Source organism: Gossypium raimondii, chromosome 3, assembly GCF_025698545.1.
Source record: "Gossypium raimondii isolate GPD5lz chromosome 3, ASM2569854v1, whole genome shotgun sequence".
NCBI lineage: Eukaryota > Viridiplantae > Streptophyta > Magnoliopsida > Malvales > Malvaceae > Gossypium > Gossypium raimondii.
The window spans coordinates 33,758,821-33,783,000 of record NC_068567.1 but is presented as its reverse complement, the minus strand read 5'-3'; the positions used below and the strand labels follow the sequence as shown (position 1 = coordinate 33,783,000).

At 33.1% G+C, this 24,180-nt stretch overlaps 1 protein-coding gene across 5 annotated transcripts; it reads right to left on the bottom strand.

Annotated features, from left to right (window-relative positions):
- Positions 1 to 1,022: 1,022 nt before the first annotated feature.
- Positions 1,023 to 5,999, bottom strand: LOC105794114 (uncharacterized). Of its 5 annotated transcripts, none has more exons than XR_008194403.1 (7): positions 5,473 to 5,999; positions 5,213 to 5,385; positions 3,810 to 3,885; positions 3,314 to 3,408; positions 3,115 to 3,234; positions 2,331 to 2,717; positions 1,023 to 2,086 (listed from the first exon to the last, which is right to left on the bottom strand). XR_008194403.1 is itself a non-coding variant. In XM_012623106.2 (7 exons), exons 1-7 carry the CDS (start codon positions 5,488 to 5,490, stop codon positions 2,045 to 2,047), a joined length of 597 nt encoding a protein of 198 aa, XP_012478560.1. In that variant the 5' UTR covers positions 5,491 to 5,995; the 3' UTR covers positions 1,023 to 2,044. The 5 variants fall into 5 exon arrangements, 4 of the variants coding, with proteins under 4 accessions (XP_012478560.1, XP_052484241.1, XP_052484240.1 ...); XM_012623106.2 differs by having other exon boundaries at positions 2,331 to 2,403; positions 5,473 to 5,995; XM_052628281.1 differs by lacking the exon at positions 1,023 to 2,086 and adding an exon at positions 2,870 to 2,960 and having other exon boundaries at positions 2,331 to 2,403.
- Positions 6,000 to 24,180: the final 18,181 nt, after the last annotated feature.

The following is a 24,180-nucleotide window of genomic DNA, read 5'->3' as shown; positions in this document are numbered from 1 at the left end:
CTAACTTTTGCGGCGTTTTTAGAAATAAACGCCGCTAAAAGTCATAACCTTTAGCGGCGCTTTTGTCACAATGCCGCTAAAGACCATAACCTTTAGCGGCGCTTTTCCCACAAACGCCGCTATAGACCATGACATTTAGCGGCGCTTTTCCCACAAACGCCGCTAAAGACCATGACCTTTAACGGCGCATTTCTCACAAATGCCGCTAAAGACCATGACCTTTAGCGGCGCTTTTTATCACAAACGCCGCTATAGAACAAACCTTTAGCGACACTTCTCACAAAAGCACCGCTAAAAACATATCATGCAAAAAAATTATTTTAATCAAATAATATTTATTTTTATGATAAATATTATATTTTATTTTATTTTTAAAATTTTAACTTTCAATATACTTATAAGGATAAATAAAAAATATTATTTAAATTAAATTTTCTATGAAAATGATAAAAAAAAGGCAAATAAAGGAAGCTTAAATAATAATAAAAATTAATAAAAGTGAGAAAACGTAAATAATTAATAAAAATTAAAAATTGTAAACCTCGAAATTTAGGTAAAATCAACACCAATGCAATGCAAGCCATTGTTGAGTCTAATAAAGTGAAGAAATTAAGATCCTAAGAAAAGAATCCTATTTTACTAACAGCAGTAAATGCAACTGACAAGAAATATCCATACTTTGTCCAGTATTTATATCGAAAAATCAAATCAAAAGAAGCAATCCCTTTGCACACCATCAGGGATTTAAATTACGGTCGCGGTCGCGTTTTCGGTCGCGTCGCGTTTGTCACGGTCGCGGACATAACGGACGCTATTGCGGTCACTGCGGGTATCACGATCGTGAATTTTTTTCAAATTCGTACAACTTATTGTAAAACATAGTAATTATAATTATAATTATAGAAATTCACTTTTAATGATTTTTAGAGTGTTTTCTAGCACTTATAAATTTTTATTAATATGATATGAGAACACAACTTTATATATAAAGTCCATGTCATATTAAAAATTGTGTCCAGAAATTTATATATATATTTTTAAATTTAATAAAGAAATTTTCAAATAATTATTTTAAAACAATTTTTAACAATGGACAGGTGGATAAAAGCACAATTTACATGCCTATTTTCTAGTGGTTAAAATGGACGGTGGCTGCCCCTAATTAATGAGTAAAACAAGAGTCAAAGAAGAAACAAAACAGAGCAACATGCCAATTGCCAATAAAGCCACAAACCAAAACAAAAACAGAAAAATTAAAAGAAAATGAAACGATTCTTTCCATTCCCTAACCCTAACCAGTAGCCTCCAAGGCTCCAAGCCTCCAACTCATCAGACTATCAACAAAAATGGCCGAATCTCTACTGCTGTTGAAACTTGAAAGTGTGAAAAACCAGGTAAAGGAATACTGGCTTAGAACTTAGAAGGGCTGAGAAAGAACTGGAAGAAACCTAGAAGTACTTCGAAGAGGAAATAGATGGGCTTGCTTTTCAGATTCAAGTCCTCGACAGTCGGCTCGGCTCCTTGCTTTCATCTGCTGCTTGTTGTTTGCCCATATATAAGAAACAGAATTTCATATTTCTTTTTCTATTGCTTTTGAGTTTTGATTACTTTTTTTGTTTCTTTGACTTCTTTTTACTTTTTTTTTTATTGAAAGCTCTCTGATTTTGCACTTTGCAGGTAGGGGAATATATTCCCTTTTGTTTTTCACTGTTTCTGTCGATTTTTGTTTGAGGGGATGACTTTTTTTTAATTTACTGTAACGGAAAATAACGAGAATAGCGGCCCGTTATTGCCGCAATTGGCCGTTACCCGTTAAGTTGCGGCCGCGACCCACCGCTATTGGCGTGACTCCGCTTCACACCGCTATTTTTAGCAAAAGCGGTTTCGGACGGTGCCGCTACCGCTATATAACGGCCGCTATTCTGATATCGGCCCGCTATTTGAATCCCTGCACACCATTTCAATTCCTAGTAAGGCCTTCGAAAGTAGTTGATGAAAGCCGGCATACACATCCGATCAATCAGCTTTCAGTTTTAGAATTTCCTTAGCGGTCCTTAAACGAAAATAAGGCATAGGGCATGTGTTCCTACATAAGCATGGAAAAATCCAACTCAGTTCAAATACAAATAACTAGATATCGAGTTTCAAAGAAATGAATGTGCATGTGAGAGTATCTCCAATATGTACTTCTACCTTTTGTCATATATTTAGGCAGATAGACAATAGATTTTACATCCCAACAACTACTGCCCTGAGTACTAGAGTTTAATCACAGAAAAATCAAAATAAAACATGAACTACAAAGATAAAAAATTGTTCCATGGACTTACCTGCTCAAAACAAAGACTTAAGCCTCTGCTATAGAAGTTGATATATTTTAACATAAACATGCCACAATCAAACCTGTACATAGAGAAAATTGTTTAGGGGGAACAATTCAAATTCTAACACAAAAGGCATATGACACCACGAAACTAGCAGTGCAAATTAATAATTGAATTCACCAAATATTTGGAACCAATTGCAATAAATAGTTAGTATAAAAAGACTCAGATACCTATAAAGCTACCTCACAATCAATTACTACAAAATATAAGTTATTTTGTTTAAGAAATAAGCTTATGAAGAACAAGTATTTCGAGTACTGCTCCCTATCATATTCCTGACTAAGAAGTTTTGGTTTGTCTTCTGTTGAAAATGTAACTTCATGCATGGGCCTGCATCAGCACCAAAGAATGTAAATTTCACCATCCAAATGGATAGAAAGTATATATAAAGCTTCACCAAAAATGACAGAAGCATCGGTATGAGAATGGTAAAGCAGGAAGATGAAAACTAAATATGATGACATAAACTTGCAAAAACACACCTAAAACTGAAGTCAACTAAAGATGGTGGTGAAGCATTGCTCTGAGGTAAGAAAGTTGAACTTTGACAGGACCTTATCAGTTAATGCACTCCTAAATAATTTAAAGATCCAATACATAATATTCAAAAAGTATATGATGATCAAGTCCAAAAAAACCAAACTACCACTAACTTAACCAAAATTTTTGTATAAACAATCAGCCCTCACCTAAGGACATGTTAAGGCATAAATAAATAGTTAAATACCGGGAAAGATGTGAACTGTCAAGTAAAGAACTATCTCCATCTTGATCCTTAGACTTATTTGCTTCAAGTGCAAGGGCTTCAAGATTAGGCGATGAGCCAAAGGCAGGTGGTGGATGTATGCTGACATTTGAAAAGCCAGCTAGAATTGTCAGCATCATTAACAATACAGTTAATGTCCAAAGTGAAAATAAAAGCAAACCTCTGTCTGTTAGAGTATTTTGAAGAATTTTGAGCAGACTCCTCGCACAGGGGGTTTGAAAGAGTGGAATCAGTTCCATCAGATGTAGATTGGACCTACACAAGTAGGCAACCATCATGAGACATTTGACTATAAACAAAGTACAGTACATTTAAGAACAATCAAGAGCTGGAACCAATAGATTATGACATTTAGATGACACGTTATTTCAAATTTAGAACTTGAATGTTTAGAAGAAACCAGCAAGATGCTCGCATGAATATATCCAGAGATTGCATGGTTATGGTTTACATAGTAAGAAAAAAAGAAGGGAAAATGTGTTTGGAAATCATAAAAGTTAAACTGCTAATTGTGTTGACTATGCACATTATACCAAATAGAACATTTTACAATCCGTTAGCTTCATAACTTCATTCATACTTTTAGCCCCATTTATTTATTTATTAATTGAAAAAATGTCAGAAAAAAATGTACATTTCCTGCTACTCATACTTACATTATTTAGCTTTTCCTTGGAGTGTGGAAAGAAAATTTTTTTAATTGCAGAAAACCAACTTCCCTTCTTTCCCATACTGCCAGCATTACCATGTCAGCCAAAGCATGGGATGAAATAGAAAAACCAAATATCAGCAGCCCCAAACTGTGTATTATCAAAATGTATATACTTCTATCTGCAGACATAAAAGTATGCATAAATAACAGATTCGAGAATTCAAGTTCTCGACCATGAAATCAGATGAAACTGCCTAGAATCAAGACATGTAACACGATAACAAGAAATTAGCTTGATTATAGAGAAGAGAAAGGTCAACAAGAAAATCCCAGGAACTCAAAATTCATAGTTACATACCATTAACAGGCTAGAAGCTCTATTTAAGGTTATATCCACTACCAGCAATGAATCAAACAAATACAAAATCGAAAATTTCTTTACGAACAAAGGGTATATAGAAGAAACAGGGGAATCTTCATAACCGAACCGGCTTCCATGTTAGTTAAACAAACAAAAAAACACAACCTCTAGTTTCTCACTTAACACCATTAAATAAAGGTTCCAAGCTATGATGAAAACTAATGTATCAGTCCAAATTGCAGAAAATAAATACAGGCAGAAAAAGTCTGAAAAATTGTTTTGTTAAACATCATAAAAGATATATTTGTCATTCTTTTATATATATAATAAAAAAGATAATATATGAATCCTTGACAATTAGCATAAACTTCCTTAAAGGACTTTTCCAGAAGAAACTTCTCCCAGCAGAACAAAGAAAAAAACAACGACAAAATAGTATAGAATTTTCCACTTTTTTCCCTAAAATCCATGATTTTGAGGGCATAAATTAAACACCAGCAAAAAAAATAAAAATCTTAGCAGTTTAAAGGTTAAAAGAAAACAATTTTCCAAGAAAATATCTGACACATAGAGAAAAGAGATCCAAAGACAGGTTAATACTTATAAAGAAACAACCTTGTAAAAAAATTTTTAAAAAAAAAGCTCACTTTTTGAGAATTATAGTTATCTACCCTTTCCTGACCCCTTCCCCAAGAAAATAATAAACACACATCCAGAAAAAAAAAAAAAAAAAGAAAGAAAGATTGCCTTCATCATGAACAACATAATTCACAGAAACCCAAAACCTTAAACTAACAAATATACTAACCCCCCCCCCCAAAAAAAAAAAAGAATTGAAAGAGATCGTACATATATCATGTAAGTACCTTAAATGGAGAGCTTCTAAAATCCCAAATTCTGCAAGCAAACCCTTCAAAAAGCTGAGTTATAAGAAGCTAGAGAAAATAAAGGTAACAAGCACTAAGCGATGCTCACATTCAAGGATAATACCAGGATTCCTTCGAGAGAAAAATAAAGAGTTAAAGATGGAAGGGCATATAACGTACTTGGATGACAAAAATTGTTCAAATAAAGCTCGTACGAGGTCAAGACCCTGTCTAACACGATGCAGATCAGGCGAAGGGCTTCTCTGTTTTTTCACTGTCCCATTACCTACATCTGCATCAACTATATTTCCTAAAGTGGCAAACCTCTTTGATGCTTCCACAAGATTACCTACCTGATTTAAACCATCCATCCATCATCAATTAATAAATTAAAGTTTCAGTGATTGGTTCGAAATAGAGAGGGGGGAAATCAAATAAACCTTGGCGACGTACTCCATCTCCGCGAATTTGAAGGCGACACCAAGGGAGTTAAAAAGAACAGAAACCAAAGAACAAGCATCACAGAATTTATCCAACGGAAGCCCTTCATCCTTGGTTCCACACTGCGATAACTCTTCAAACGCCTGCAATATTTGGAGTTGAAATTTGAAGTTGGAGGAAGAGACAAAAAACCCTTGTGAGTTTGGGTTTGCTGGTTTGTTTTCAAAAAAAAAAAAAGATGGGGCATGGAAAAGAGAGTGAAGAAGCCATTTTTATTGTGGTTTAAGGCAAACCCAGAACTGGCTTCAGCTCTCCATATATAAACAAGAAGGAAAGAAAGATATAAAAAGAAGAAGAAGAAGAAGGAGGAGGAGGAGGAGGAGGGGATGAAATTTAAGAAATGGGAGAGAAATCTGAGGAAAAACCAAAGAAAAAAACAACCCAAAGAAGGCGTGATTTTAGGGGTTGCTCAGTAAGAATTAGATGTTTTGAGGATACCGATTTTAGGGGGAAATTGTAGGGGTTTCAGGGGGAAAATTTAGGATAAAACCGCCTGATTTTTTTTAAAATAAAATATTTTTATGGCGTTTTTTTATAAAAATGCTGTTATTGTTTATCTTTTGCGGCGTTTTTCATAAAAATATTAAAAAAAATTATTTTATTTAAAATAAAATGATGTTATTTTGCTCGCTAAAAATTTTTATTTTGTTGCTAAAAAGTATTAGTTAAGTAATTTTATAAAATATTTTTATTACTATTTTTATAAATTTGATTTTATAAAAAACTAAGTATTCTCAAAATAAATATCATATATTTTAATAAAAAATAATTAAATGATTGTAATTAATTATTAACTTAGAATTATCCAATATAAACAATCAATCTTTCACATATCAAATTTCTATTAAAGATTGAGACGTTAATCAAGATTTTAAATTATTCTTTTTCGATCTAATCTCCATTTTATTAAAGATATTTTTTCTAACTAAAATATAACTATTATTTTGCTAGATGTTCGACGTGGAATGATTTTATTTTTGTACTTCATTTTTATTTGTTATAATTTGGTCCTATCTAAAATAGATAGTTGTCTATTCATATGAATATGTTACTTTTTTTATCAATGTTTTTTAAATCTAATATTTAAATATATCAAATGGTTTAGATTAAATATTTTTAAATATAAAAGCATTAATTTGAAGAACTATTTTAGTTGTCTATTCATATCGATATGTTACTTTTTTTATTTATTTATCAATGTTTTTTTTAAATCTAATATTTAAATATATCAAATGGTTTAGATTAAATATTTTTAAATATAAAAGCATTTTTAAATATAAAATGGTTTAGATTAAACATCAAGCCCTAAAACAGTAAATTTGATCATTATCTTATAAGCCGTAAACACTAACCTCATATTAACACTAAAATGTAAACTCTAAACCTTAAACCCCAATTCCCAAGCCCTAAACCTAAACCTTAAACCCTGAACTCAAAATTGTAATCGTAAAATAATAAACATTATGATGATATTTATTCATCATTATCCACTAACCCGACCCAAATCCAAATGCAAACCCTACTCTGCTCTGCTCATTTTGTTTTCCCAACCCTGGACCTCAGCACTCGCCACTCACCCACCCTAACGAAGTATCCAACGTAATTTGATTAATGATTGCAAATGTAAGATATTTACTTTCTTTTGCAATTGGGCTATTCAGATAAATTAGACCTACCTATCCACCACTACCACTATACCACCCGAAGCAGCATTCGGCTCTAGACTCGAGACCCAGCTAACACTTTTTGTTATCAAGAAAAAACAAACAGCTTTTTTCTTTTCGGGAGCAAATCGTCCAACTAACCCCACCGACTCTACTAGCTAAATTGAATCCCAACTTCACTTAATTATTTTCTAAAATTCAATATTTAATAAATTTTATTCGAATTTCAATATTTATAATATTTTCCTATAACCCTTTCTCAGCCTAAAAAATCTAGTATTAATTTCTAATGGGTATTAGACCAAGTAACAACCTCATTTGTCCCTTTTCATTCATTTTTAGTTCTTACTTTTGAGAGTAGGTACTGTTAGGTCATTGTTGTGTTCATGTTTGATTAACTAAATATAATATTATTTTTGGTAATAAAATTATCAATATATAATATTATTTATCACGATATTTGGCGTTTTATATTACTTTCTTTGATTTATTTAGTCGAACTATCAAAATTTATTATTCTTATAAAATAAATGTAAATTTGACCAATATATAATAAATACAACGAAATATTAATTTTTTCAACTTATAATAAAAAAATATAATTGAAACATTACTTGAGAATATATCAAAGAATGAGATAATTGAAATGGTTTTAGATTTTATTATTAGCGGCACTTTTTCAAAAACGCCGCTAAAGGCCCGAGCATTAAAAATGCCACTAAAGGCCCAATCATTAGCGGCGCTTTTCCTAAATCGCCGCTAAAGGCCTGAGCATTAGCGGCGCTTTTTCAAAAACGCCGCTAAAGGCCCGAGCATTAGCGGCGCTTTTCCAAAAACACCGCTAAAGGCCCGAGCATTAGCGGCGCTTTTCCAAAAACGCAGCTAAATGCCCCCAAAACTCTGAAAACGGCGTCGTTGGGCTTAGGTTTTTTGCGGTGCTTTTTGGAAAACGCCACTAATGCTTATTTTTAGTGGGGTTTTCCAAAATGCGTCGCTAATGCTCGATCTTTAGCGGCGTTTTTGTAAAAGCGCCGCTAATGCTTGCTTTTTAGTGGCGTTTTTTATCCAAACGCTGCTAAAAATGCCGCTAAAAGCCTATTTTGGTGTAGTGTGAACCTATGGTTCTAATGAAATTTCAGTGAAGTATTTTTGGTTTTCAAATAGTGTTGCCTTATTTATTCTTGAATGACTAATGGTTTACATTTCATACTGTGGTGTAAATAGGTTTACGCCAAACACGGTTTTGGAAAATAATGATTTTAAGGCAATGACGCACCATTCCTGAATCCTCCTTCAGGGTTGGGCTTGGAGTCTTACAAGAATACCCTTTTGGTCTTATCTACTTAAATTACTTTCTAAAGTCATCAATTCTAATGTTTGATCACATTCAACCTAATCTAAATAACTAGTTTATGAACCCTAAACCCAAGCTAACCACTCCCATTGATCAATCAACCTTCCTAAGGTTTTAGTTATCAAACATTCCTAGAGTTGTCATACCCAAATTCCACTAAGTTTGGAAATTAAGAAATAATTGAGGGGTTAAATTGAAAGAAGCTATAAGTCGGTAGCCTCTACTAGAAAATCAGGGGAAGATAATAATTGATTTAGACTTGGTTGAAATAAAATACTGGTTCGGTTAGATTTAAACTAACTGGTCATTTAGTGGAAAACACAATGATTGTCAATGGATGGATTTTACACGGTTGAAGACCGTGCGAGAAGGGCTATAAATAGCTAAGAGGTGACTTCCAAGAGGGGATTCATCTCAATTCTATTTCATTTTCCTCTCTTCTTTATCTTCTTCCTTGGTTGCTTTAAAGAAGAGATGGTTATGGGAAGTTCTGTAAGGAGTGATGATCGTGAGGTTTAAGTTGGAAAAATGGAAAATCTAGTAAGTTGATAAGGTTTTTATTCCTTATGTATACATAAGGTTAAGAAAATGAAGATAAAAATTTCTTGAAACCATTTTAGAGGTTCTGCATGTTTCTGGAAAATTTAGGTTTAAGTTAAAAATATTGAGTTTAACCTATGATTTTGGTTGTCATGCTTAGTTTCTTGGAGAATGGAAGCTCTAGCATTCGAAAAAGCTAAGTTGATAAGACGAAGAAGCATCAGGTAAGTTTATGTACTCCATTCTTAGGATGCTAAGTACGTTTCATGTCAAATAGGTATATGCTTATCTAGTACTTTAGTTCAATATGCATGAATTAACTATGATTCCATGGCACTTCATCTATGCAATGCATAAATTGCATGTTTATAATGGTAGTATGTGAAAGGGGATTATTGATGAGTTAAACAAAGCTAGGATTACGAAAAATGGGTGATTCTGTTAGATACCGCCATACGGTGTTGCTGAGTGCACCTGTGATTAGCAAAGCTTCGGGCCTTGCGAAGGGAACACTGCAGTGTTCGAGCCTTAAGGTTAGGAATGGAAAAATGGAGGAATGGGTGAAGGAAAAGGGAAATCAGAATTCTATTAAGATTCTGCCATTCGGGATTGCTGGAAGTAAACCGTGATGTGCGAAGCTCCAGGCCTTGTAGGGGGGACACTTCGGTGTTCGAGCATCAAGGTAAAATGTGAAAAGAAATTCTGTTGATTGGTCATTTGGGGTGACACTATGACGATGGTATTTAGGTTCCACAGAGTATTACCCCGATGGTGGTTAGAATGCTCTATGAGGTGACACTGCGACAGCAATAGGGTCCTTCGAGGCAAAACCTCCAAGAGGTTTAAAGTGTAGGACCCTAGCTCGATTAGGGCAACCAGTATAGTCTGTCGGGATAGTAAACACAGGGTAGTTCGTCTGGACAGTAAACATGTTGTCCATCGGGATAGTAAACGTGGGTGGTCAATCAGGGCGACAATAGTGGGAAATTTTGCAAACAAGGAAAAAATAGTTTGAGGGAAAATAGAAGTATAGACACACAATAGTTAGCCAACAGGTCGAAGGAATTCACCAATGAACGGAAAACATAATGGAAGTGGGAAAAGGCTAGTAAAATAGTAGCCATGAAAGCTAATAGGGCATATGTGTGGTAATACAACAAGAAATTGTCACGAGAGATGACTCACTAGTAACACCTAGTCTACAGGCAAACAAAAGATGGTTTAACCAAGAATCACATATAAGGATCCCCATTAAGATCCACTAGTGGCTGTTCAGAGACATCTTGTAAGCTAGAGATTGAACATAAAGTACACCGGTGGGTCTACAAGGAAAAGAGGGGTTAGTTAGAACTTACTGACAAAGAATGATACATCGTGTGATAGATATATCTTTAAAGACTATTTCTCTTCAAGGAGAAAATTACTAAGAAAATACCAGCTAATGCCTAGTTCCGTAAGGAACCAACATAATGGAGAAAATGTGAACACAGATGATCACTCCGAAGATAGTCTACTAGGTATTGAAGGTTAAAGTGGTTCACAACAGACAGATATGTCACACTTACGAGCATGGTTTCCTAAACAAGGCAAATTATAAGGAAGTAATCCAACCGCTATTCTTCTCAAGTGAAACATGATCAACCAGAGTGGCAAGGGACCTCAATAGTTATCTTAACGAATGGAATGTTAGCAAATCCTTCGAGGCTATAGTAAGATAAGGAGTCCATCATGAACTGAACAAATTTGAAATGATCACCAAATGGGAACATACCCAATGACCTTTAGGAGGTAGACCTAAGGACTACCTCATACATGGTGGAAACAAGAATTCACCTTAAGGATAAGTTGAAGAAAGAAAATATGTAAAGGAAATGACAAAGTCTGTAGAGATGGCGAGACATACAAGAAACCGTCAAGATTGATCGAAGGTTGTTGGGATTACCTAGGAGGAAATCGCCTAACGATCTATTCACCAATGGATAGGATCGGAAATAAATCAAAACCACTACGTCAGGTTTAAGAGAAATTTACTCGCACAAGCATAGATTTATTTATATTTAGTTTTTTCTATTTAAATCTCTATAAAATGGGATTTATTTTCATGTAATGTAGAAACTCACTAAGTTCATTCGGACTTACAAGGGTTCGACCTATAGTTGCAGGATGTGTGTGCCAAGGCACTCGAGGAGGTACTAAGCCAAACTGAGTTAATTAAAGAATTAAATGTCGTTATAGTTTCATGCACATAGGAGGGGGTACTATGTGAGGTTTTGCCTTGGAGTTCATTACATTGTAATTATGAAATTCCCTTAGAGCCTGAAGCTGAGACAGTGAACTTTTGAATTAAAATGAGTGTCTTTGTTGTAAAGATTTTTCTTTAAATAAATAGGTAATACAATATGATTTTAAATAGTGAGTCCTAAGTGTGTACATCAACCCAATTCAGTTGTGACACTCCGTACCCGAATGCAGCTAACATGTTGGGTAGAGGTGTTACAATTAACATCCAATTAAGTCCCTGTATTGTAATTAGCAACTTTTCTAACTTAATCACTTGGTAAATTGATACTATAACTTTAAATGTCAAAAGTATTCCTCCATTAAAATTTTTGAATAAACTTGTTTTAAAGAATCTGACCTGGATATTGAATTTTTCGACAACGACTAAAATCGAGTCGTTACAGATGAAATGACAACATATGGTTCATTGTCAATTTATACATAATTAGATTATGACACATGGTGAAAAAAAACCTTATATAAAAAATAAATAGGAATTTTGTTTAAATTCTAAGGATGAAGCTTTAAAGGCTTCAATGTTTTAGGTTCAAGTCTTATTATATGTTTTTACCCAATATGTATTTTGGTTGAAATTATTTTTTTATAGATTTTATATAAAAGTATTAAAAAGATAAAAACACTCTTATAATAATAGTTTTTTTTCAAAAAGAACGGTTTCCAAGTATTTTTTATTTTTGTTGGGGATCGACTCGGTTAAGCAGAGAACAAGTAAAAAATAGTGGAAATTTTGAGAAATTGAATACACAAATTTAATGTAGAAAACCCCCCAAAGAGGATAAAAAACCACGGGCAAAAATAATTTTACTATAATGGCAAAAGAACGAATAGTACAAAAGATGGAGATAAAAAAACTAAACCCCGAAACCCAAAAACAAATAGCCCTCAAAATGTAAACACAAAATTCTCTAAAAGTGTTATGAGTTCTAATTTTTAATGGGTGTATTTTCTAATGTTGTAAAATAGCCTATTTATAGGCTAAATTCGTAGGTCAAATAATAAAAAAATAATATAGACTAATTAGAGTTCAAGTGAAACAAATATACAAAGTTTAACTAGGAGATTATCTTTTAAATTTGACTGAAATATGTGGCATACTAAACAAATCTCCACCTTGACTCGTATTTCCACAACGCCATCTTTGCCAAAGCCCGTTACGGGCCTATCTTGAACTATGCAGGGAATTAATTGAGTCGAATCTATACTTAGAAACTGGAAGACTTTTAGCCTTCAACTTGTGCATTGCCAAATCAAAACTAACCCAGTTTAATTTTCACGAACACAGTGCTCTAACTTTTCAGAAACTACAACTAAAAGAGAACATCTCTTTAACGAAATGGTCATACCTTTTTCCCCCTACGACCAAGTTGCCTCTGCTCCAAACGAGTTGACTTTGACTCCGTAATGGATGAGGGGCGTCCAATTTCACCGGTCAATATAGAACCTTCCAGAATATAAAGATTGTCAATCTTTTTACCTTTCATCAAAATGAGAGCCCCACGAGATATCTTAATGCTGCTTGACTCGATGTTGATTCTATAAGCTTTTGAGTCTAAAGTACTCTAGGAGATTAGATTCTTTCGTAAATCAGGTACATACCTGACATCTGACAGTGTTCTAATCATCCCATCATACATCCTAATTTTAACAGTACAAATATCGATTACCTTACTAAATGAACCATTTCTTATGAGCACAACTCCTTCAAGCGAACTATATGTGGAGAACCATTCTCTGTTGAGAAACATGTGGTAACAAGAAATTATCACCCCCTTCGTCGGCTAAATTAGCACTAGCTACATCTTCCTCGTTGCTCTCAGCAACCCTTTTATTTCGTAGTTTATAACAATATGCTTTAACGTGATCTAACTTCTTATAATAGTGACACCTTTTGTCTCGCTTCTTTGATGCTACCAAAACGGAAGCTTGTCTATCTGCCTTACTATTTGAACCAAACTCATTGTCGAGTTTGTATTTACTAAACAGATGACCCTTCACATCCTCGAACGAGAGTTTATCTCTGTCATAAATCAGGATTTCCCTAAAAAACTTGTATGAATGGGGTAAATAGCATTATAATAGCACAGCCTGATCTTCATCGTCAATCATAACCTCAGCATTCTTTAAATCATTCAAAAGAGTAATAAATTGACTAAATATTATTCCTAAGAAGCTCACATTCATTCCTGCGAAACGTAAATAGACGTTGTTTCAACACTAAACGGTTAACCAGAGACTTAGTCGCATAAAGAGTTTCTAACCTTTTCCACAATGCGGATGAGATTTTCTCCATCAATACCTCATGTAATACCCTATTTGCGAGGCACAATTGGATTGTAGGCATGGCCTTTTCATCGAGCTCTTCCCATTCTGTCTGATCTAGATTCTCACTTTTTTCGATAACGACCTTTTTCAGGCCGATCTGAACTAGAATTGTCATCATTCGAACTTGCCACAGATTGAAATTTGTGACATCATCGAACTTCTTAATGTCAAACCTTGTTGTTTGCATCTCTAAATGGGATGATCTGCAGAAATCAAACTAGCTCTGGATACCACTTTATTGGGGATCAACCTGATTAAGCAACGAATAAGAAAAAATAACGGAAGAAATTTAGAAATTGAACACATAAATTTAATGTGGAAAAATCCCTCCAAAGAAGATAAAAAAACCATGCGTAAATATAATTTTACTATAACGGCGAAAGAACGAATGGTGCAAAAGATGGAGATAAAAAACTAAACCCCAAAACCCGAAAACAAAGAACCTTCAAACGTAAACACAAAATTCTCTAAAAGTGTTATGAGTTCAAATCTTTAAAGAGTGTATTTTCTAAGGTTGTAAAAGAGGCTATTTATAGGCTAAATTTGTAGGTCAAATAATAAAAAAATAATCTAGACTAATCAGAGTTCAAGTGAAACAAATAAACAGAGTTTAACTAGGAGATTATCTTTCAAATTTGATTGAAATACGTGGCATACTCAACAATTTTAGTTTGTGCCCAGCTAACTTGTAATACTAACTTAATAAAGCAGTATCGATAAGGGCCAACTTGGCTTTGCTGTTGTGGTTGAGAAGTTATTTTAAAAATTTTAGTTTAGAAAAAAAGTGTCGTGGAAAAATGCTATGAAAAAAATGTGGTTTGTTAGTTTCAAGTGTTTGGCTTTGCTATAAAAAATTGCAATGCAATTTTCTTTAAAAAAATTACAGTGCAAAGTTAAAATGTCAATTTTAGATATGATGTAAGAAATTAAAAAATAAATTTACTTAGACCATATTTAAATAATTTAATATAATTATAAATTAAATATATATTTTAAATAACTAATAAATTGTTTTTAAGTTTGATGATACATGAAATATTTTAAAAGCTTAAATATAATAATAAATGATGTTTAAATAATTTAGTATAATAATAATTTATATTTAAATAATTTAATAATATAATACATAAAATATAAATTAATAAAAAATTAAAAGATATCTTAAATAATTAATATAGATAAGGGTATTTTAAAAGTTTAACTTCAAAAGGCAAAAGTCATCAAAAGCATTTAAAACTTAGCTTTTGTATGTGGGTGAAAGAATACTTTTTAAGAAAACTTTTTTAAAGCATTTTCAAGTTTCAACGGTAAAAGTCAAGTGTTAGGCATTGTCTTTGGGGGTTGAAAAATATTTTTTGCCCCCCAAAAACATTGCTCGCCTTAATATTTTTTTTTATGTTGGTTTAGTTTTTATAACTATTGTCGTAAGGGGCGTAGTCAAGGGGCTTAGCAAATGCCTCGACCCTCTTAAAATAATTTTTTTTTTCATTTAGGTTCTTTTAAAGTTTATAAAATTTAAATTAGTGAAAGTGAAATTTCACTTTAGCTCCCAAAAATATAAAAATTTGATTTAATCATTTAAAATTTATAAAGATATAGATATTAAAATAGAGAAATTACATTTTGCTATCGTAAAAATATGCAATTTAATTTCACTATCTCAACAAAATTTTTAGCTTTGCCTTGGTTTTCGTTGAAATGTGTATGGTGGAAAGTTAAAATATTTATATTAAACATGTGGTTAGCAATTAAAAATAAATTAATTTAGATTATATTTAAATAATTTAACATAATGGTACATGAATTCTATATTTTAAATACCTTTTAATTAATTAATATAAATTATTTATAAAATTAATTATATATGAAATATTTCAAAATTTTAAATCTAATATTTCAATAATTTAATATAATATTAATTTAAATTTTAAATCTCTTTTAAATAATTAATATAAATAATGATATTTTTATAATTTCATTTTAAAACTCATAAGCTAAAAGCAATGTGGAAGCAAGCCTAACAACAATAAAATATTTACAGACGTATCCTCTTTTTCAATAAATTAATGAATCGATTGATGCTACTTATCCATATGTTAAATAAGCTTGTAAGTTAGCGTTTAAAATATCAATTTTTATACGAGGAAGAGAAGTGGGTCAACTTTGACTTTAATATCAATCATAATTTTAAATTAAAAAAGTTTTTTATCAATTAACAAATTAATTGGTTGACAAAATTTATAAAGGCATTAATTTGGAGAAGTTTTTCAATCGAGAGAACAACTCTTTATTTTTCATTTATTAGTATATTAATAATTATTATGTAATAATAGCAAAAATAATATTAAGATAGTATATAAATGAAAATTTTGGTCATGTATTCTAAAATTTATATTTAAAAATAGCATAATATGTTATTAATTAATAACACATTTTAAATCTATAAAATCATTTGAATAAATTAGAAATACTAAAAGTCCAAGACTTTTTATAATAAAGTATTTTAATTAAATAAATATAATTTTTATCAATAAAAATATTTTATTTTAAATATGATATAATAACCAAATCATGTTAAAACATTTCTTTATATAATTAATCTCTAATATAATATATAAGCACCAGTTTGGAGACACTTTTGAATCACAATAGTACTATTTATTTTCCACCATTTTACTAAACTAATTTTAAAAATAGTATACTTTTTACTTAAAAAGTTGAGCTAATTTTAAAACAAAGTTATTACTTGAATAAAACTCGAGCACAAAATATAGTAAAAATTGTGATAATTATAATTTAATTTACAATTAATTATTTTATTTAAAAAAAACAATTGTGCTAATGTTATTGATGTAAAATAATGTTTTTACTTGAATAAAATTCTAAGCATCTTAATTATAACTTAGGGTGTGTTTGATAAACTGAAAATTTAAATACTAAAATTTTATTATTAGATTTTATAATTGTTGAATTTATATTAAAATTTTTGGTAAATTAATAAATATATGTACTGAATATAATTATGTTGTTTGATAAAAGTAAATTATATTTCTTAAAAGACTATTTATTTTAAAATTTAATCTTACTAATATAATATTTTATATTATTTTGGATAACTTTGGATGAAAAATAAATATGATAATATCTCATTTAAAAATATATAATTTATTTTAAACTTTTAATAATTATCAAATACATTTAAAATATTAAATGTTGAAAAACTTATTTTCAATGAAATGAAAATTTTCAATGGTTTATCAAACACAACTTTAATTAATATTAGAGTTACATACCAATTAAAATTTAAGTTTAGCTATATAAATAACATCTAATACTTAGACATATTCAATAAAGTAGCATCTAAAAACTATTGGTAAAAAATGGAGATTGTTAGCATTAAAATGAAAGAATGGAGCATTAAAGCAATGGTTCTTTGAATATGCATATTAAATCATATTCAAACAACAATGACAATCAAGAGTGACCGAAAATTATTTTAATTGATGTTGAGGTAATATAATATTATGGTACTTTTAAAATTTTGTGTTTGTTTACATTGTGTGAACCAAACACTCTTAAAATCGTTTTTATATCTATTTGTTTTTTGTGTTTGGTGTAGGTAGAAAATATTTTATGGGTTTGTTTTGAAAAGAAAGTCAAGTTCAACAATTATTTTTAATCACAATTATTACATTTGTTTATTAATTTAATGTAAATATATTCTGTATTTATCAATAGCTATTATTATAATTGTTGCATGTTACTTAACCTATTTTTATTTCTTTCAAATTGGGATTATAGTTTAATTTCTTATATAATTCTAAATTTGTATCTTATTTAAAAAAAATGTTATCATTATCAATAATAGATAACAAAAAAATACAAACATGTTATTTTAAAACTAATTAAAAATTGAAAACTTAAAGTCACATGCAACACATGTAACATTAGAGCCTAACAAGTATAAATGAGGTGGCATTATTTAATTTAGGGTAAATTATTCAAATAATCACTCAACTTTGATGCAGCTAACAAAACAGTCACTCTGGTTTCAATTTAGTCACTTAAATTTTGAAAAATAACAAAACATTCACTAAAGTTATCAAAAAGTAACAAATTAGTCACTTGTTAATATTTTTCGTCACTATCTTAATGGGATCGCTGACGTGGCCAGTTAACTTGCCATGTTGGAGGAGTAGTCAAAGGGTCAAACTTTACAGGTATTTTTCATTTGCAATTTTCATTTCACTTTGTTGTGAGATTTCCCACTTCAAGATTTCATTTTTTCCTCTTTATGTTTCTGGGTTTTATTCAAAAATAAGAAATTATTTGTCCTTTCATGAGGAAGATCGGATATTTTTTCTTCGTTTCCTGTAAAACCCAATCCTGAGATAGCATCTTTTTTGTGCTTAAACCCCTCTTATCTATTTGGGATGCCAAAATCTACTGAACTTGAAGATGGGTCTGAATCCAATACAGATTTATTCAAGATTTGTATTTTTTTCTTATTTTGGTCGTACCTAAAAAACCCCATTTATTGTCCTTCCAATGTGATTGTTCTCATGAAGATGTCACTCAGACCCTTGAAAAGCATTCTAATGCTTGTTGCATTGACTGCAACCTTAAGCTGTCGGATTGCCGGCCCTCGCCACAGTGTCTTTACTGTTTCAGCTGAGTTGGAGTCAACTAGGGCCCTAATCCAACCTCCACAAACCCAAATTTTTCACTCCAATTTGCTCAAGTTTTCATCTACTGATATAGGTGAAGCAAAATCCAAACTTGAAATAAAGCAACTGTTGGAAATGGGCTTTCCTAGTCAAGGAAGGCAAAGGAACTTTGCAACTTCGAGGAAATTCAGTCATCATGATGCCAAATCTAGAAATTTTAATGGATTATTGGTATTACTCAGGTCCTCAAAATTTTATCGGTATTGGTAGATTTTAGGAGGAATCTACAACTTTGGGCAAGAAAAAAGATGAAATCTTGAAGTGGGAAATCTCACAACAAAGTGAAATGCAAATTCCAGATGAAAGCTAAAATAAGAATCACGGTTGGATCTCCATGTTTTCTCTTCTTCTTTTTTTCTTTTTTTTTCTTTTATTGCCTAAACCCTAAACTGGTGCTAAAAGGGGCTATTTAAATTGGTGCTTAATGTCTAGTTGGTCTGTTATTGACAGTAAGGAATCCGTCAACTGTCATGTCACTTTCACGTTACGTATGTAAGGGAAAATTGTTAAAAGAACTACGTTGTTATTTTTCAAAAGTTGAGTGACTGAATTAAAACCAGAGTGTTTTGTCAGCTACATCAAAGTTGAGTGACTGTTGGTGTAATTTACCCTTTAATTTATTAATAATATATTTTAATAGTATAAATTTATACATCACTACACCAAAAATGGTTTTTTTTGTGACGTTTTCAAAAAAACACAAAAAAAAACATCACGGAAAGGTAGTTTTTGAGCTTTCATGGACTTTTCAACTAAATGTAGGAAAGTGTCATCATGAATGAATAATGAAATGTTTTTATGACACTTCAAAACGTCTCTAGAGGGGTTTTGTGACACTTTTAAATGTCGTTGAAAGTAAAAAAGGTCATGGAAAATGTTTTATTCCTTTGTTTTTATAAGCGTCACGTTAACCAAACAAAACGTGATAAAAAATATGTTTATTTGGCGACTTTTAAAAACGTCACAAAAAGTTGAACCAAAATAACAGGCAAAACACTAAAAAAAGCCCATTTTTTAACAAATTTATCGAAATGGGCCTGTTAATAAATTAATTACCGGATTGGCCCAATTCCCCGAAAGCGCGTCTACGTCAGCGCGATGTCAGGGGACGTGGTAGGAAAACGCTTCGTCGAGGAAGCGCTTTGCCTACGTGGCAGTAAAGCGCGCCCTCAAGGATGCGTTTTCCTGCCACGTAAGCGCTCTCCTGGGAACGCATTTTGCCCGCGCGTGAATAGTAGCAACGGCTACTTTTTTTACCATTGGTGACCCCCCAACGGTAAAAAAAATATATAAAAACCCCCATTTCATTTTTTTTTCACAAGTAAATCCTTTCTCTAATATTCTCTCTCATATTCTCTCAATTTCCTTTAAATTTGCTCTCAATTTCCTTTGAAATTTCTCTCAAACCCCTATTTAAAATAGCTTTAATTTTTTTAATTATTTTTAAAAAAATTTAAATTTTATTTTTTTGAATTTTTTTTAAATCGTAAAAATTTGTACGAATTTAGCAATGGCTAGAGAATTGATTCGTCTTGATGACAAGCACATATCCGTCGAACAAATGAAAATGGTAAGTGTTAAATTTAATTTTTAAATATTATTTAAGATTTTTTATTTATGCAATTTTAAATAATTATTAATTTATTATTTGTTATAAAAGTCTGTAGATCGGATATTGTAATGCTATATCCGTAATATGCATGGTCCTCCATCACTGTTGGTAGAGAATTACCTGCGGGAAGCGGATTTTTGGCACATGGCGACGGTAGGCCGGGGATGCAAGTTGGACCCGAAACTTATCAGTGCGTTGATTGAGAGGTGGAGACCCGAGACACACACATTCCATCTTCCATGTGGAGAGAGCACTATCACTTTGGAAGATGTAAATCTGCAATTGGGATTGCCGGTGGATGGGTACCCAGTCACCGGGTTTGTTCAATCTGGCGATTGGGGAGCGGTATGCTACGAGCTTTTGGACGCTATTCCGGAGAATATTAAAGGAGTCTGGATCGAGATGAGCTAGTTACGAGACATATTCTCGGATATGAATGATGATTCAACCGAACTAGAAAGAATTCGATATGCTCGGACATATATTCTTCAGATAATTGGAGGTTATTTGATGCCGGACTTGTCACGGAACCTCGTACATCTAAGATGGCTGCTGAAACTCGTTGATTTTAGAGCAGCTGGTGAATTGAATTGGGGGTCTGCCGTTTTGGCCACATTGTACCGGGAGATGTGTGGGGGCGACGCGACCAAGTAAAGCGAAAATCAGAGGTTGCCTGTCACTACTGCAGTCATGGGCATGGTTTCGCTTTCCATTTTTACGTCATCGAGTGGACCACCCATATACATTCCGACTCATGACGAGGTAAATTTTATATTACATTTTACAATTATTACGTAGATTTAAAATATAATAGTATGCTAAAATTTTATTTAATTAGGTGGAATCATTCGGCAAGTTATGCTGGATTACCTAGCTCTCTTGAAGATATACGGCTTCTATTAGACCAACAGTCGGAAGTACAAGTAAGTATTAAATAAAATTGAAATTTCCATCATGAGCTAGTCGATTGGTATTTAGTATTTAATATTATGTATTATGTATATAACTAATATTTCCATCATGTTCATATAGTTTCAATGGACACCATACGAGGATCCGGCAATTCGGGCAGTAATTCTGGATGAGTACTTCCAAAATCCAAACGCTTGGCACGTGAAAGTCGCATTCAACTATGCGACTATGGAGATGCACCAGTTGGACAGAGTATTACGGCAATTTGGATTCCGACAATCGATTTCGTGGCACCTAAGGTGTTGGATGACCATCACAAAATCGACCTACGTCAACTGCATACGAAATGGCCGAGATTCTGGTCATACTACATCCAAATGTGGAAAGATAGGTTGATTATATACTAACTCTAGAACCGATCATCGTTCCAGAGTTAGCGTGCGTGTCGAAATACATGCCATGGTTTAGGATCCATGACAAGCCGTATTTACTGTCGGCAGAGGAGAGGCAGCGGTAATTGCATGTCCAAAGGGAACGATGTGGCCCTTTAAATCCAAGAAGAAGGGACGAAGACGCAAGCCCATCAACGAGGCCCAGACATTCACCCAGCCCATCATCAATGCCCATACAATCACCAGGCCCAGCAATAGCACCGACACAGTCACCCGACCCAGTAGTTCAATCGATGATACCCATAGCACAGCCTTTTCAGATGATTCCAGGTGCGTATCCTAGCCCTTTTATGTATCCTAACCCTTATATGTTTCCTTTTTCGAGTCCTATGGCAGGTTGGAGTCTATGGCCCGATTCATCTCCATTTTTCGTTATGCCGAGTGGATCGTCGATGTATAGGCCAGCGTCGTACAAGGGATCGCAAGAAGGGTTGTCGGGGAGCTCTTCTTTTTACCAATCCCCGTCACCGTATGGGTTTCAAACAGCTTCACCGTTTGTGATGAAAACACCTCCACAGTCACTATTCTAACAAGGTGGTTCATCGTCCCAACACTGACAACTAGATACCCTACCGGAGGAACCAGAATCCCCGTCGGAGCAACCATAATCCCCATTAGAAGCTGGACAAAGGAGGACTCCAGCACGTAATCGTCGACGGTCGCCATGTGGCACTGACTCCGGCGGGCACGAAGATTAATTTTTATTTTAATATATTTGTACAAAAATTTTGAATAATTTGATATTATTTGATTTAATAAAATAGAAATTCATCTATGTTATTTAATGTACTAAAATAGAAATTTACTTTTACATTTTTAATATAATAGAAATTCTTTTAAATAAGGCAATATGTTAAATATATTTTCTTTTAAATAAGTCAATATTCTGAATATTTGTACCAATTTTTAATTTAAAAAATATTAATAATACAAAGTTTTTTACAATAACGTTCAACTATTGCGATTTGGGCATGATCGGCTTGTATGGCCTGGGTTCCTACACCATCTGTACAACTTATGTTGACTAGCTGTTTCTCGGATATCCATATTGTTACGTATTCTAGTCGAGCAAGGTCGACCCTTCGGTTTGTGACGCAATTCTCTATCCGGTAACATCTTAAAGGGAGCAAGCGATACAGACAACCACTTACGTTCATCTGGGACTGGTGGGAATACGTGTCTCCAAATGTTGTACATGTTTTCTAATTTGTACACTTCATCAACATAGCTCATAGGATCCAGACGGAGATTCTGACAAGCTGCAATTACATGAGCGCATGGATAACGAAGTGCGTCAAACATCCCACAGCCGCAAGTCCTATTTCGCAAGTGTACCAAATATTGCCCGCCAATAACACCTTGGTGCGGTCTGTTAAACTCTGTCACGCGAAACCATAAGTTGTCTCGGTCATGACAGACTGTGTGCATGGTGTTCGCTTGCGCCTTGGCCTTGTTAATTTCTTGCACTACCTTACTGCACCATACATGACCTCCTTACATCTGGTCTGCATAACTTCCTGCTCGCTTTGGAAATAGCACCGTTAAATGAAAATATCTCTCTCGTACAACCGATGTTATCGGTAGATGGTGCGTTCCTTTTAGAACAGAATTTATGCATTCAGCCACGTTTAAGGTCATATGATCATATCGTAGGCCGCCGTCGTATGCTTGTGCCCATTGTTCGAAAGGTATGTTGCAAAGGTAGTCCACGCCTTCGCTGTTAATTGAACGTAAAACTGTCAACATCTCATGAAAACAATCTTTATTTATTTTATACCCTACCAATATAAGTTCAACGCAAATATTACATACCACTCTTTCAATTAGAATAAATTTAAAATAACAAATGAAATTTTATTAATAGAGAGACTAAATACTCATGTTGGTCACTTGTCATCATTCACTCTTAGATGGATATTGCCTATAGTAGTTGGAAGCAACGTGCCTTAGGCAATACTGATGGTGTGTGAGCTGACATAAGCTTCCCTGTCGATCAATTGCAGCTAGTATGTCGGTGCCCCGATCCGAAATAACACAAATATCAGGTTGGGGGCACACATGCCTCCTTAACCTAGATAGAAAGAAATCCCAATCATCAGCTGATTCCCCCGGTGTTATTGCAAACGCAAGTGGAAGAATTCTTTCACTGCTATCCTGTGCCACTGCTACCAATAGCCGATGGGTATATCTACCGAACATAAAGGTACCGTCAATTTGTATCAATGGCTTGCAGTATGGAAATGCATCTGGGTATTGTTTAAAGGTCTAAAACAGGCGTTTGAACACTTGGCATCCACGTAGCAATCGGTCGTTGTAGTATGCGTGTTCGGTTTGAAGGTCTGTTATGCAACCTAGGACGTATGTCTCTAGCACTTGACATCACTGCTATATTTCATTATATGAAGCGTCCCACCCACTATGCATCTTCTCCAACGCCTTCTGCTTAGCTATCCAAGCATTGCGGTAAGAGGGCGTGTACCCCATTTGGCTACGAATATTGGCAATTAACACCGGTATTGAAGTCTTGGGATCTGCCTTCACCGTAAGCAGTACCAAGCTAGCTAACATAGCTGAATCCATCTTGGGATGATCTTGTAAAATACCTATAAACGGAGTACATTAAATAATGCAACATTATATAATAACAGTATTATTCAGAAACCCTAAATACTGTACCTGCAGTACATGTATGTGGACCTTTGTACTTTTTAATCTTCCACAACCCTATCCTTTTCCTTAACGAGGCGTAGATTTTTCATAAAC